Genomic DNA, 15754 nt, shown 5'->3' on the forward strand with positions numbered 1-15754 from the left:
GAGGAAGAAAGGAACAGCAGAGCCCACTAGCCCAAGGGTCAAGAGCTTCCTTGGCCCAACCTGGCCCAACACAGCAGGCCAGCAGAGGAGACCCACAAGTCTGAGAGTGTTTCCCTGTGGCACCCCAGAGGAATGCCTAGGACTTGCCTCCCACACAGGAGACAGTAAGCGTCTCTAAATATTTCTTTTCTGTGCCCACTAAGCTATGAAAAGCTCTCTTTTCCTGGCTAATTGATAAGGATCAGGTAGCCATTCTTAGAAACAATTTTACAAACCATAAGCATTACTATCTTAGCTCTTCCCTCTTTTAACTGGAGAAAGATAGCATTAAGAGAGCCAAAAAAAAACAGAGATCCCAAGAGGTCATGGAGTGTGAGATCCCATGCATGCTTCCTAGGGAACACTGACCAAGGGGGAGCAGAAAACAGGAGGCAAGGAGCAGGGTGTATGGAAACTGTAAATAATGATAAACCCTAGCGCTCCACAAACGAACTGCAGGGGAGCAGAATTTTGTGGTCAGATCATGGATCTGGGATCAATTGCAAGGAATTTTAATATCTTACTGAGTCAGTGCCTCAGTTCCCTCATCTCTAAAAGAAGGGCTACAGGAGGGCCTATCTCATAGGATTTTTGATTAAATGAGATTATATGTCTACAGCACTTAGACAAGTGCTAGCAGACTGCAAATCTCTGAAATATGCTAATTATTATCATGGTGTTTATTCAGTCACTTTAAAGTAAAAACTACTCCTATAGGTGCTGATACGTATGGGAAGAGCTCCAAGATACACTGATTGAATGAAAACCAGAAGAGACTGATGTTTGTCAGAGGTGGTGGGGAAGGGGTGGTGGGTGAAAGGGGTCACAAGGTACAAACTTCCAGTTATAAAATACAAATAAGTCCAGGATATATAATGTACAGCATAGTGACTACAGTTAATAATATTGTATGATATATTTGAAAGTTGCTAAAAGAGTAGATCTTAAAAGTTCTCATCACATGAAAGAGAAATTTGTAACTATGTGTGGTGACGGATGTTAACCAGACTTATGGTGGTGATCATTTCATAACATATACATATAGCAAATCACTACATTGTACACCTAAAACTATTACAATGCTGTTATGTCAATTATATTCCAATTTAAAAAAAGTAAAAAGTCATATGCAAGCTTGTAATGACTTCTTCTTTACAAAAAAAAAGCGCATATGTGAGCACAAACACAAGAATGAAACATTTCCTTAAAAAAAATCACAAGAACAGATTAACAGTGATTGCCCAAGGTAGAGAAGCCTTTCCTTTCTATTCAGTACCTTTTGTATCACTTGAATTTTATATTCTTATACAAAGTATTCCTTGTATTTATTTTTAAATAACATCTAGGTGGAGAGATTAGGATATAAATTTCGTATTCTTCTTTGAGCTTCTCTATATAAATATAACATTTGACGCTAACACTTCCTCTCCACACTCCTGTCCCCCTACCTTCATATGATAAAAATTTTAAATGACCATTGCCCAAATCACAGATTCTTGCCTCTGTGATGTATGCCAAGAGTAATTTGTATTAAACAGAGTTAATGTAACAAGGCTGATAAAGTAGAATTCCAGGAAACTCACTGGAAATTGCACATGATCCTGGGAACTTCTAGAGCATGCCATCCATAATCCATTTTGAGTTAATTTTTGTATATGGTATGAAATAAGGGTCTGATTAACCATGTGGATATCCAGTTGTCCCAGCACAATTTGTGGAAGAGACTATTTTCCCCCACTGATGTTGGCACTCATGTCAAAAATCAATGAATCACAGATGAATGAGTTTATTCCTTGAATCTCAGTTCTATTCTATTGGTCAGTATGTCTACTGACCACACTGTTTTGATTATTATAGCTTTGTAATAAGTTTTGAAATCAGAAAGTGTGGGTCCTCCACTTTCTTTTTCTTTTTCAAGATTATTTTGGCTATTTGGTGTCCCTTGCTATTTTATGTGTATTCGAAAACTGACTTTTCTACTTCTGCAAAACAAACCATTGGAATTTTAATAGGAATTGCTTTGACTCTGTTGATCACTCTGGGTAGAATTGCCATCTAAACAATAGTAAGTTTTCCAGTCCATAAACATGGTGTATATCTCCATTTACTTAGGTCTTCTTTGATTTCTTTCAGCAATGTTTTTAGTTTTCAGTATTAGAGTCTTTAACCTCCTTGGTTAAATTTATTTCTATGTATTTTATTCTTTTGGATGCTCTTATAAATACATTGTTTCATTAATTTTCTTTTCAGAATTTCCACTGCTGCTATATAGAAATGCAACTGACTTTTCTGTGTTTATCTTAACCCTGGAATTCAACTATGCATTAAATTTGTTCCTGATCTTACGTGAAAGCTCTCAATCTTTCACTTCTGAGTATAATGTTACTAGTTTTTCATAAATGCATCTTATTATGTGAAGGCAGTTGTCTCCTATTTCTAGTATTCTGAGTGTTTTCATGTGTTGAATGTTGTCATGAAAAGGTGTTGGTATTTGCAAATGCCTTTTCTGCAATGATTGAGATGATCAAGAGTTTGAGAGAGATTGATAATGTTTTTAATGTTTGGTAGAATTTACCAATATAACCATCTGGTCCTGAACTTTTCTTTGTTGGGAGGTTTTCAATAATTGACTCAATCTCTTTAGTTGTTCAGATTGTCTATTTCTTTTAGGGATAGTTTTGGTAGTTAAGGTGTTTCTAGGAATCTGTCCATTTATTTTAGATTATCATTTCTTGCCATAAAACTGCTCATGGTATTCTCTTACAATCCTTTCCATCTCTGTAAGGTTGGAAGTAAGGTCTTCACTTTCATTTTTTTATTTATTTGCTTTTTCTTTTTTCTTAATAACCTAGCTAAAGATTTGTCAATTTTGTTGATCTTTAAAGAACCAATTTTTGGTTTCATTGATTTTCCCTATTGTTTATCTAGTCTCTATTTCACTGAAGTTAAGTTATTGATTTAAAATCTCCTTTTCATATAGGCATTTACAGCTATAAATTTCCCTCTGAGCATTGCTTTGACAGCATACCAAAATTTTTGCATGTTGTGTTTTCATTTTCATTTGTCTCAACTTATTTTCTGAATTCCACTGCAATTCCAAATTCAATCCATTGGTTATGTGTCTCCATGCATTTTTTCAATACTAAGAGAAAATCTTCCAGTGTCTTTAATCCCTTAGGATTAACTAGTTCTTTAGCTTTTTGGATCCAAGTTCCTCTTACTTACAAGGGTCCATTCCTGTCACTGACTAAGGGAAGCACAACACCATTGTTATGTTTAATAGGGATCATAAAATGTTATGTTAAAGAATAATTACTGAAGGTTATATCATGACTTTCATAAGATATAAAATGAACATGTGTTAAATATTTTATTGACCTCATTATTAAGGAAGGTATTAATAAGATGTTACAACCAGTTAAAAGAACTCAGAGGAGCATAAATGTATATGGATTAAAGAAATGATTGAATTAAAGCTTAAAATAATTTACAAATTGACAACACACTGACTTTTTTAATGAGGGGGTAGGGGGTTATTTTAATATTTTTTAAAAAATAGATTTTTCCCTGTCTATAGGCAGCAGTGATTTTGCATTGCTACCAGTTATCTACAAGTTACAGAGGTATGAAATACATCAAAGGCAAGAAAAGGATAGAATCAGGTACCTTGGAATTCCATTCTCTCCACAGTACATACTTTTCCACTGCAGACACCCAATTTTTGTTTCTTCCATATTTCCTCATATGACCATATGACATGGAAAATAAAAAGAGAAGAACTAAAGGTGTGGAAGAGAAAAGGACTTAGCCAAGGCAACTTCACCAATAAAGAAAAATGAGAACTAAAGTGGAAAAACATTAGTAAGCCTATGTAAACCATGAGGTCCAAACCTTCAGTGAATGGGGGAGGTGACCATCTGGGAATGGGGGAGCCCCAGGCCCTGACAGTGAAGTGAGTCTGATGCCCCACTGGCATGGGCCATGCAATACTTCAGGAGTCCACAAGTGGTAGGCTAATGTCGAAATCTCTCTGCAAAATGAGGCCCTGGACTAAAAGAGCAGGGCCCCAAAGGCACTGGATACAGGATAGATAAACTGCTCTGCATTGCAAAGCAGTAAACCTGGTGTTGCAGTGCCGCTGAGGTCCATCACTTCTTCCCGGAGGGAGCTGAGTGGTGTCTCAGAGAGTGTCAGCAATGAGCACAGAGCTGGTGTTGCACACGGGCAGAGAAGGCAGGTTCCCAGGAGCCCAGGAGCAGAGAGCACATGCAGGCATTCAAGACCCATAAGTTTTCCCAAAGCCACCCAGGGTCTCACAGGACATCCATCTGATGGGATTGGGGCTGCCTTCCTAACCAGTCAGCCCTAATAGAAATTGAGAAAAAAACAGTAACTTTCAAATACTTTTCTGATAGGCATTACATAAACATTCAGATTCTATTATTTAACTTAAGGCAGTATTTCATTTTCAAGTGATCAAGGCATCTATCCTGCTTATTTTTTGTAACAAACATATTGCTTTATAGCTTTCAAGCATATGAAAGTTACTTTTAAATCTGTTAATCATTCTCCTCATATGCCAGTAACGCCTGTATATAGGAAAAGTTAGCACACAGAACTGGAAAAAAAAATCATAAAATTCAAGGCAAAAAAATGACTTCAAAGAAAACCACATCTATCAAAAGTAGGTTTAGAGGCTGAATATTATTAAAGCCTTGTCACAGGTCCTCATTTCACTCATAAGCATGTCAGAGCCTGTTTACAACTCGCTTTGCAAATGGTCATTTATCCCATCTACATTTATGAATAAAAGTCACCTTTTTATTAGAAGACAAAAAGTTCTCAGAGAAACACCGAGAATGTCCTTAGCATGTAAACTTGCAGAGCAAAGGCTTGGCCCACACTCCCCTTCTGGCGGCTTTAACAGGACTTGGCTGTTACCCTGAGTCATTAGCATTTCTTTACTCTTCCTGCCCAAATGGGATGATTGTTCATGATGAGAACGTCCTAGAAGGTGCATCAACTCTCCAATGGGAAACTTCAACAGACTGTTTGTACTCCTGGATTCTTTGAGCCCCTCAAAAATCTCACCTTACTGTTTACACCAATCCTGCACCAGGATGGCATGATTCTTACCCAAATCCCACCCAAGTTCCTCTTTTGAAAGACCATCTAAAATCAAACTTGTATTTCTCAATCATCATATCTTGCCTCCCTGCTCTGGGCCGCTGCAGAGGTTTGGCTTTGCTAGGTGGTCAACAAAGAATTCAACTCTGTCTTATCAGCAAGCTGTTGGCAAAATCTGGGGACAGGTTTGAACACAAAGGCCCCCACAACACCACAAGCCTGGGAGCCACTTGTTGAGGTCACTGACTCACTTTCCCTACCTGCACCGGGGACCCCTGTAGCCTCAGGAAGCCTGTGGGCTTTGCATAAGGGTTAGGTTCAGTACATAAAAGATGAAGGAGCCATGTGGGAAAACGAGGCAAGCATTTCTAAATGAAATTCCCCTCAATGGCAACTTCAGGGTTCAAATGAAAAGTAACCACACCAGAGGGAGCTAATAGGCCCCTGCTGCTTCCCAAGGGGCTGCCAGTGTGCAGTGAGGCAGATGGTGAAACCACAAGCTGCCACAGCTGGAAACCCAGGCCAGGGCAGTAACCTCCACTGCCTCTAACAGCCCCTCAAGAGCCAGCAAAGTGCCCCGGAGAGCTAGCTGCCTGTGCATGCATGTGAGCGAGCCCACCTGGGGAGGGGTGCCAGCTCCCCTCCAGAACAGCATTGATGAGCAAGAATGTGGCTTGCCCCAAGCGCTGCCTGAGTAGAATTCCTACTGGGCTGCAGCCCAGAACTGGGGAAAGCAGACCCACTGGACAAACAGTGTGCTGTTCCCAGTGTTAAAAAACAAAATTCAACTGAGTACATTTTAAAGATCTTACTGGTTTTATTCAAGGATTCATGAATTGGGTAGCATCCCACCCAGCAGACAGAAAGGAGCTCCAAAGAGCTGAAAAAAATGAAAGGTTTTATAAGCTGAATGGGGCTGGAAAAGGAACTTTCTAACTAACTGTGGATTGTTTCAAGCAAGGTCACCTTCCTATGGAGGGCAGAAGGAGGTCTATGGGGCAGATTACTTCACCAGTGCTGACTAGTAATTCCAGATTGACAGTTGAAGGGAGAGGATGAAACCACAATCAGGTTAGGTAGTAAGCCTTGGTTTGCTGACTTGGGCTTAGCACAAGTAACTCCAGTTTGGGCCTGTTGCCTCTTTTTTTATCACAAATAAAGCCTCATCAATTCTGACTCCACCACTATCCATTGATAGATGAATGGATGTAAAAGATGTCAGTCACAAAAAAGAATGAGATCTTGGCAGTCGCGACAACATGGATGGACCCAGAGGGTATTATGCTAAGTGAAATAAGCCAGGCAGAGAAAGACAAATACCATATGAGTTTACTTATACAGTGATTCTAAAAAACAAAACAAACAAAACTGAAATAGACTCATCAGCATGGAGAACAGACTGGTAGTTGCCATAGGGAGGAGGATAGGGGAATGGGTAAAAGGGAAAAAAAATTAATGAAAATGTTTGATATCTTGATCTAGATGATTATTACAAAAATGTATACACATGTCAAAATTCATCAAGCTGTACATGAATATTTGTGCATTTTATTGTATGTACCTCAATATAAAAATTTTTTATTAAAAATTTAAAAGTGAAATAAAAATTATTTTGTAATTTAAAAAGAATGCATCACTAGTCAGCATTAGGGGAATGCAAATCAAAGCTTCAATGAAATATCATTTCCCACCCACTAGGTTGGCTATAATAAAAAAGATAATAACTAGTGTTGGTGAAGATGCAAGAAAATAAGGACCTCTCACACACTGCTGGTGGGAATGTACAATGGTGCAGAAGCTTTGGAAATAAGTTAGACAGTTCCTCAAAAGGTTAAATGTATAATTACCATATACCCCATCAATTACACTCTTAGGTATATACCCAAGAGAACTGAAAACTTACATCCACATCAAAAACTTGTACATGAATGTAGAAAACAGCATTATTCATAACAGTCAACAAGTGGAAACAGCTCAAATGCCCATTAAGTGATGAATGTATAAACAAAATGTAGTATAGCCATACATGGAGTATTATTCAGCAATGAAAAAGGAATAAAAAGTGCTGATAGATACTATAATGTGGATGATGTTTGAAAACATCATAATAGGTAACAGAATCCAATTACAAAAACCATATACTTACATGAAATTCAAGAATAAGGCATATCTATAGAGACAGAAAAATTACTGGTACCTTAAGTCTGGAGGCTGAGGGAAAAGGGGGGAGTGACTGCTAATGGGTACTGGGTTTCTTTGGGGGTGATGAAAATGTTCTAAAGTTGACGTGATGATTGCACAACTCTGAACTGACCTGTATACTTTAAATAAATGAGTCGTATGGTCTGTGAATTATGTCTCAGTAGAGCTCTCATCAAAACAAAGCAAAGCAAAAAACATTCTGACTCTGACACTCCAGTCCTCAGGGTACATATTCGTCACTTAGCACAGGAATCCAATCCTAGAGCTGCCTCCCTAGGGACCTCATTTGCCACATCTCAGGAGTGCCATTAACCACCTCTCACACTTCACAGCACACAATGCCCCAACAGGAGTCTCACCTGCTTTGAAGCAGCACCTGCCAGGGACTTGTCCAAGTCCATCATCTTGCCTGACAGGGTCTAGGTTTACGACACAGGCTCCACAGGCTATAGGCCAGGAGGCACATCTGCACCAAGGTGAGCATTGCCACTCAAGAAAGCCTCAAGCCTCCTTCAAGGCCACATGCTGCCACTGCAGACCTGTGAGGTAGTGAGGCAGCATGCATACATCATTTCCAAGGAAACCTGCATTTTGTTAACCCCCTTTATTGTTGCACTGGTATGGCAAGACCAGAAGATGTGTCATGATAGCATTAGTTGCCTGGTGAACATCAGGTCATCAATAGAATTTTACAATTTGCATTGAGAAAAGTAAAAATACCTTTACTGTAAAGTGGTGTAATTCTAGTGCACTCATGCAAATTAAATCAAGTTTCTGAGCAGATCAACTTGCTTTTCTAGCAGCATTAGGGAAGTAGGTGACTTGTACGACTATTTGTAGAGGGGAACAATAAACTAGCTTTTACAGAGAGCCTATCATATGGCAAGCATGATCCTGAATTTTCTTGTACTAATTATGCTATCAACTGTTGCAACTCTGTGAGATAGTGTTAGCAACATTTTACAAGCCAGGGATCTTAGGGTCAGAGAGGTTCAACAACCCAGCTTAAGGCCAGATGAATAGCAAGTGACAAAGCCAGGATTCAGTCAGTTTGGTCTAACTAGAATCTTCATGCTTATCCACGACCCCATCTTGCTTCTCCCTCCTTAGAGACCAGAGTCTAAGAGAAAAATCCACTCAAAGCCTCAGTCAGTACATAAACTCATATTCTGGAAGTGACCTTGTTGAAATATAAAATGTGTTTATGGGAGAAAATGGGGGAGGCGGGAGTCTGTGATAGCTACTCTCCCCTTCATCCTTTAGGGAAAGAATCCTGAATTTTAGCTGGCACTTGGACACCCTTGCTGGTAGAAGAGGCCATGGGACTGGGTTATGACAAACAGGATGGGAGCAGAAGCAATGTTTTGACCACATAAGCCATCAAACCAGCCCTAAACCAGCCAACAGGACTGATAAAGAAGAAATTATTTCATCCTGCTGAAGTCACTATAGTTTGGGATACCTTGCTTAGGCAGCTTAGCCTGTATCCTAATCAACACCATACATCTATGAAAAACCCACTTCCTGTAATCAGGCTATGAATTATCCCTATAGCTTGTTATACCTATTCATTTGCTTAGCACACCACTTCTTCAGGAGGGATACAACAAAGAAAATTCATCCTGGGCCCTGTATCTGAATTCTCGCACATTCTAAATGCTAGTTTATGAGATTTACTTGGACAGTATGACACTATACTAGGTATTACAATCCATTCCTTTAAATCCATATTTTTCCCAATGTCCTTATTTGGAAAATGCCACCCACCCATATTTAGCTATCAGGCAGGTGGTCTGTCTGCCGCCATGGTTTCCCAGTGGCCCAGGCAGACATTATGTCATGTGAACCAGGGCTGTGCTCACTGCTCTGCCAGGACGCACTCCCCTTCTTCAGCAGCTGCCTCTGCTTTCACATGTGTAAGGCCGAGTGGGGTTGCCACAGCAGTGAGCATCATTTAAATGCTGGCAGGCTGGCTGCCTGCCAGGACCTACTTGTTGGTAATCCTGTCCTGTTGGTTAGCATTAGAGTGGACAAAATTCCAGTAAGAAGAGCTTTCAGAAGAAGCAGAAGGGGGTGGGGCATCTGTTAGAGCTCTCTCACCCTTTTAAAGACCCTAGATTGAATGTCTTATGCAATGTGGCATTTCAGCCCCTCCACGTATCACCAACCAACATATTTTCTTTTGATAATATAATGCATACAGGTCAATCTGCTCTAGTCTTCTATTTTCTGCCTTCATGACAACCTATATAAGCAACCCAAGACTGATCTGCTGTGACACCTGTTGCTATCCCATGACTAGAATAATAAACATAAGCAATTCACTTAGGCCACTACATCTGTGAAGAGCTGCAGGAGGGATGACATATGCCTGCTCATTAATAGTAGCACATAATTAACAGGATTATTTAGCCACCCCATACCAAGCAGTATTCAGAAAACAAACTGTTTCACAAAGAGAAAATAGAATCATTCTCTATATATACTAAATTATGAATGCTATACTCTACCACCCACAAAGCCTCTACTACAACCAAATAAATAGATTATTTATTTACATTACATATAACATATTTACATTATATGTGCTATATGTTTATAGTACAAATATTACATAAGGAAACTGTGTGTGTGTGATCACCTGCTACAGAAACATGACTAGGATTAATCTTAAATTGAAACAGATGGAATCACCAGCTGTGCTGACAGAAAGACTGCTACAGAATTAAATTGATATATGAAACTATGCTATGTATGGCATTTGGTTGGAAATCTTATATGCTTGACCTTGTTGCAGTAGTAAAATCCATCATCTATGGAAAGTCAAAAACTGAGTGTCATCTTGACACACTTTTCAAAACTAATGAACTGATCTGCTAGACTCATAAATCCATTGATCCACTCTTAAAATTGGTATATAAAACATTTATATATGCAAATAGAGAATATATTTTAATAGTTATTTGGAAGAGTAAGCCAGAGCCATTACAGATTTAAAAACAAAAATAATGAGCCTTTGTCTCTCTCATCCAACAAGACCTCAAAACACTGGCACCAAAACCTTTTCAGCACTGGGAAAAACTTCATAATTCACCTCTAAGAGTGCTTTGCTTCAAAATAAAGTAGTGTATTCTAACACAAATTTTACACAATTTTCAAAGTAAATGTATTACCACCATAGTCTGAAGGCTTTTTAGAAATGAAAGCATGACCCACGTAAGACTTCTCTTGCATTTGGCAAATATATTTTTTTTGGTATCATTAATCCACAATTACATGAGCAACATTATGGTTACTAGACTTCCTCCATCATCAAGTCCCCACCACATACCCCATTACAGTCACTGTCCATCAGCATAGTAAGATGCTATAGAATCACTCTTTGCCTTCTCTGTGTTGTACAGCCCTCCCCGTGCCCCCCCAACCACATTATGTCTGCTAATCATAATGCCCCCTTTTCCCCCTAATCCCTCCCTTCCCACCCATCCTCCCCAGTCCCTTTCCCTTTGGTAACTGTTAGTCCATTCTTGGGTTCTGTGAGTCTGCTGCTGTTTTGTTCCTTCAGTTTTTGCTTTGTTCTTATGCTCCACAGATGAGTGAAATCATTTGATACTTGTCTTTCTCTGCCTGGCTTATTTCACTGAGCCTAATACCCTCTAGCTCCATCCATGTTGTTGCAAATGGTAGGATTTGTTTTCTTCTTAATGGCTACATAATATTCCATTGTGTATATGTACCACATCTTTTTTATCCATTCATCTACTGTTGGACACAGGTTGCTTCCATTTCTTGGCTATTGTAAATAGTGCTGCGATAAACATAGGGGTGCATCTGTCTTTTTCAAACTGGGCTTCTGCATTCTTAGGGTAAATTTCTGGGAGTAGAATTCCTGGGTCAAATGGTATTTCTATTTTGAGTTTTTTGAGCAACCTCCATACTGCTTTCCACAATGGTTGAACTAATTTACATTCTCACCAGCAGTGTAGGAGGGTTCCCCTTTCTCCACATCCTTGCCAACATTTGTTGTTCTTTGTCTTTTGGATGGTGGCCATACTAACTGGTATGAGGTGATATCCCACTGTGGTTTTAATTTGCATTTCTCTGATGATTAGCGATGTGGAGCATCTTTTCATGTGTCTGTTGGCCATCTGAATTTCTTCTTTAGAGAAGTGTCTGTTCAGATCCCCTGCCCATTTTTAATTGGATTATTTTTTGTTTGTTGAGGTGTGTGAGCTCTTTATATATTTTGGATGTCAACCCTTTATCAGATATGTCATTTATGAACATATTCTCCCATACTGTAGGATGCCTTTTTGTTCTGTTGATGGTGTCTTTTGCTGTACAGGAGCTTTTCAGCTTGATATAGTTCCATTTGTTCATTTTTGCTTTTGTTTCCCTTGCCCAAGGAGATATGTTCATGAAGAAGTTGCTCGTGTTTATGTCCAAGAGATTTTTGCCTATGTTTTTTTCAAAGAGTTTTATGGTTTCATGCCTTACATTCAGGTCTTTGATCCATTTTTAATTTACTTCTGTGTATGGAGTTAGACAATGATCCAGTTTCATTCTCTTACATGTAGCTGTCCAGTTTTACCAATACCAGCTGTTGAAGAGGTTGTCATTTCTCCACTGTATATCCATGGCTCCTTTATCATATATTAATTGACCATATATGTTTGGGTTAATATCTGGACTCTTTATTCTGTTCCACTGGTCTGTGGGTCTGTTCTTGTTCCAGTACCAAATTGTCTTGATTACTGTGGCTTTGCAGTAGAGCTTGAAGTTGGGAAGCGAGATCCCCACTGCTTTATTCTTCTTTCTCAGGATTGCTTTGGCTATTCGAGGTCTTTTGTGGTCGTATATGAATTTTAGAACTATTTGTTCCAGTTTGTTGAAGAACACTAGTGGTATTTTGATAGGCAGTGCATTGAATCTGTATATTGCTTTGGGCAGGATGGCCATTTTGACGATATTAATTCTTCCCACCCAAGAGCATGGGATGAGTTTCCATTTGTTAGTGCCCTCTTTAATTTCTCTTTAGAGTGTCTTATAGTTTTCTGGATATAGGTCTTTCACTTCCTTGGTTAGGTTTATTCCTTGGTATTTTATTCTTTTTGAAGCAATTGTGAATGCAATTGTTTCCTGGCAAATATTATTATTTATAAACATTTACTGAATTTGCTTTGGATGCATGATATCACATTAACCCAATCAGCAAATATTTACAGAATTCCCACAATGAATGTCACTATTTTGATGTTCTGAGTCATCAAGGAATTTATAAATGAACAGATACAACTCCCCTCACATTGGGGGATTTCAGCACTGCCAATCAACAAATGAGCAAGAGGAAACCAGGAGGACCCCCCTCCGTAACCAAGAAGGCTCCCCACTGCAGCCTCCAGCACCTCTGGGTGCCACCTACAAGGAGACCTGGAGTCAGCTCAGGTCCTGTCCAGTTCCGACAGGGAGAAGGATCAGTAGCAACAGTGGCAGAGTGCTTCTAGAGCATCAGCTCTCAGTTTAGCATCTTGAATCAAAATTCAATGTTCTAATAATGGCAAAGAAGATATAATTTACTTTCTACAGCAAGACGGTAAAGGGTGAGGGAAAAAAAACCATTTTTTAAAAGAAGAACAGATGTTGAGAAAATAGAATCATACACAACACACAATGCTGAGGCAAAAGAAACAGCTTTTCAATCACGTCCTTCCCTGCATGAAGCTCGCAGACATGGTGACCTGGTCCTAGAGCCGAGCACGGCGAGCGGCTGCCATCCCAGGAGCTTTCGGTCACCAAAGCCAAGGGCTGCCTCCCCGTGCCCGTCTAACCTAAGAACTCTGGCATCCCACACTGTGTACACTGTGTCTTCTGCATCAGTCACAGAAGCCAGTCTGCAGAGGGCTGCGTGGCTTTCGGGCCCTAAGCCCTGCATGTGTTCACCTTGCAGGCTACATACCCCTACATGAGCTGGCGGGGCCCACAGAGCTAGCTGGGAGCCACAGCAGCTGGAAGTGCCACGTGGTCAAGGCTTTCACAAACACCTCCTGCATGGGGACGGCTCTCTGAGCCTCTACGGCTCTCTGAGCCTCTCTCATACATCCTATCTGTGGTCTTTTCTCCATCCCCACCTACCTCTCCTTTCCACTGCTCATGAATTCCAGGTAATGTGACATCCCTGCACATGTGCCGGCTGCTGCCTGGTGTCTGACTGCAGTTTTCAAGCTTTTGCTGCACTTCCCACCTGGCCTGACACCCTTGCCACACCCACAAGTTAGGCTGAAGATTTAAGCAGAAGGGAATTTGCTGAAAAGATACTGGCATAGAAACAAAGACACACAACAAACACCACAGTGGTCTGACCTGGGTAGAGGGCCGGGAGTGGAGCAAAGAGGAACAAATTTAGTAGAGAGCAGGGTGTGCATGGGCCTGGGATGATGGCGTGGCATGAACTAAGGAACCTCCACACCTGAAGAACACACGTGGGTGCAGTGAAACCAAAACCCGGGCTACCGCACAGGATTTCTGGGAATTGGAGGGTTGGACTGGGAAAAGAGACGGTGACCACAGGCAAAGTCACAGCATGATGTCAGGCTGGCCAGGTAAGTCTTGCAGACACAGTGTACCATGGCCTGCCTGCCTCAGTCACTACCTGTCCCAGCTCCTAAAGGCCCGGCTCTGGAGCAATGTCCAGGGCATGTGCCTCCCACTCCTCGAACCAAGTCATGTGCCCACAACCGACCTGCCAAGAGGTATTTGACCTTTTTAGCTTCTATTCAGAAGGCAAGATCGGCTGGCCTCCAAAATTAATGCTGTAAGGGATTTCCGAAAATAAAAGACAAACATCTACCATGTTCCTTTCGTCCAATTGTGTGGTTTGTACAACTTGCGCCTGGTACTGCTCCCAACCCCTGCAAAATTCAGTTTAGTTCAAAGGGATAAGCAGCTCTTTGCTCAGACACTTTTTAGGTTCTCTGAGATGCATGCTCTACACTTGATCTGGAAACGAACAAGGAGATCTTCCATCCCATGATCTCTGAGGGTTACAGGCTATGAGAGCATTAACATTTTACCTAAGTTCTGCCAATTAGAGAGCACTGAGCACATGTCATATATATGAAAGTCACCATTTCTGTGAGTGAATCCACGTGTGTGGGTGATGAAACTGAGTGGTGAAATGCGGCATTCCGGGCACAGTGTCACACACGTCCAAGAACACTGTGACTCTACCTCCCCTCCACTTACACAAGAGAGTCCCACAGCAAATAAAAAGTTACCTTCTTGACAAATACGGAGCCACTAAGGCTGAAAGAAAAGACCCCAAACCAAGGCCTACTGCAGCAGACTTGAGCCTGTTGTAAAAGAGCTTTTAGACCAGACCCTTCTGATTTATCTTTCCAATTACAAACAGCCTTAAACTGACTCATATTTTTTTAAATGGCTATTTTGAACAATTCCTTCCAGGAAATTGAACAAATGTATGCAGTTTCTATATACTCAAAAAAGAATGCTTCAAAATACCTTCAGCATCACATTTCCAAGCCCAGTAAGCTAACTCATAAAAGGGGTCAGCAAGGGAAAGACAGAACAATGACTGCTCCAGTTTGCATGGGAAGGCCACGAGGAGGACAGCTTCCTCCTCTGCAGCTTCTAGAAGGCGCCTGGCAGACCTCTCAGCCCAGAACCGTGGTCCTCTGCTCTGCACCACTGACCAGAAATCTGCCTGTACAAAATGCTCTCCTGCGCTTTAGAAAATACTTCATGAACATGTCAGTGCCCCTACAGCATGGTCACCAGCTCTGTTCAAACACCTCCTAAGACAAAGAATTCAAAGGCTGTCATCTAAACTCCTTCAGCAATTCCTCATGAACAGACTCCATCCCACATAACACTACAGCCCCCAGCCCTCTGGCTAAATCTGGTGGCAGGGGTGATGGTGACCCCTTCCGTGTTGGCACCCAAGCACCCCCACACCAAACCTGAGGGTGGATCAGCCTCAGCCACTCTCATCTTACAATCTCAGCCTCAAGCTCTGACCACTCCTGGTCAGAGGGTCACCTCTTCCTGCCCCTTTACAGCAGGCAATGTGCACAGTCACTGGAGTTACAAGCCTGGAGAGCACACAGGTCTGCTGCTGTCTGGCTGTGGGACCCTGAGCACAGTTTTAACTCCTCTAGGCTCCATTTCAACTGGACACCCAGCCCTCCCTGGGCTGGCTCAGCCCACAGAGTCAGACACACACTGTCATTAATTCTTACACATCCTGAGAGACCCAGAGGCTGTGCCCCACTTCCCACCCACCCTCCTTCCCTGTCTGTACCAGTGAACTGGCTCCAGAGCCCTTGCTACAGACAATCCTGCCCCATAAGCCAGAACACAGTCCTTCCCC

The 15754-nt window shown here is 41.1% G+C and overlaps 1 protein-coding gene across 2 annotated transcripts in view; it reads right to left on the reverse strand.

Moving 5' to 3' along the window:
- RAB31 (RAB31, member RAS oncogene family) overlaps positions 1–15754 on the reverse strand; it is a 131349-nt gene that overhangs the window by 100429 nt on the left and 15166 nt on the right. The window contains exon 1 of one of the 2 annotated variants that reach the window (XM_037001107.2): positions 3706–3798. The exons of the other annotated variant lie outside the window; for it this stretch is intronic. Coding sequence (XP_036857002.1) covers positions 3706–3798 — 93 coding nt within the window. Of the gene's footprint in view, positions 1–3705; positions 3799–15754 lie in introns of those variants that run through there. 2 annotated transcript variants of the gene reach the window in all.

This window comes from Manis javanica, chromosome 9, assembly GCF_040802235.1.
Source record: "Manis javanica isolate MJ-LG chromosome 9, MJ_LKY, whole genome shotgun sequence".
Taxonomy (NCBI): Eukaryota; Metazoa; Chordata; class Mammalia; order Pholidota; family Manidae; genus Manis; species Manis javanica.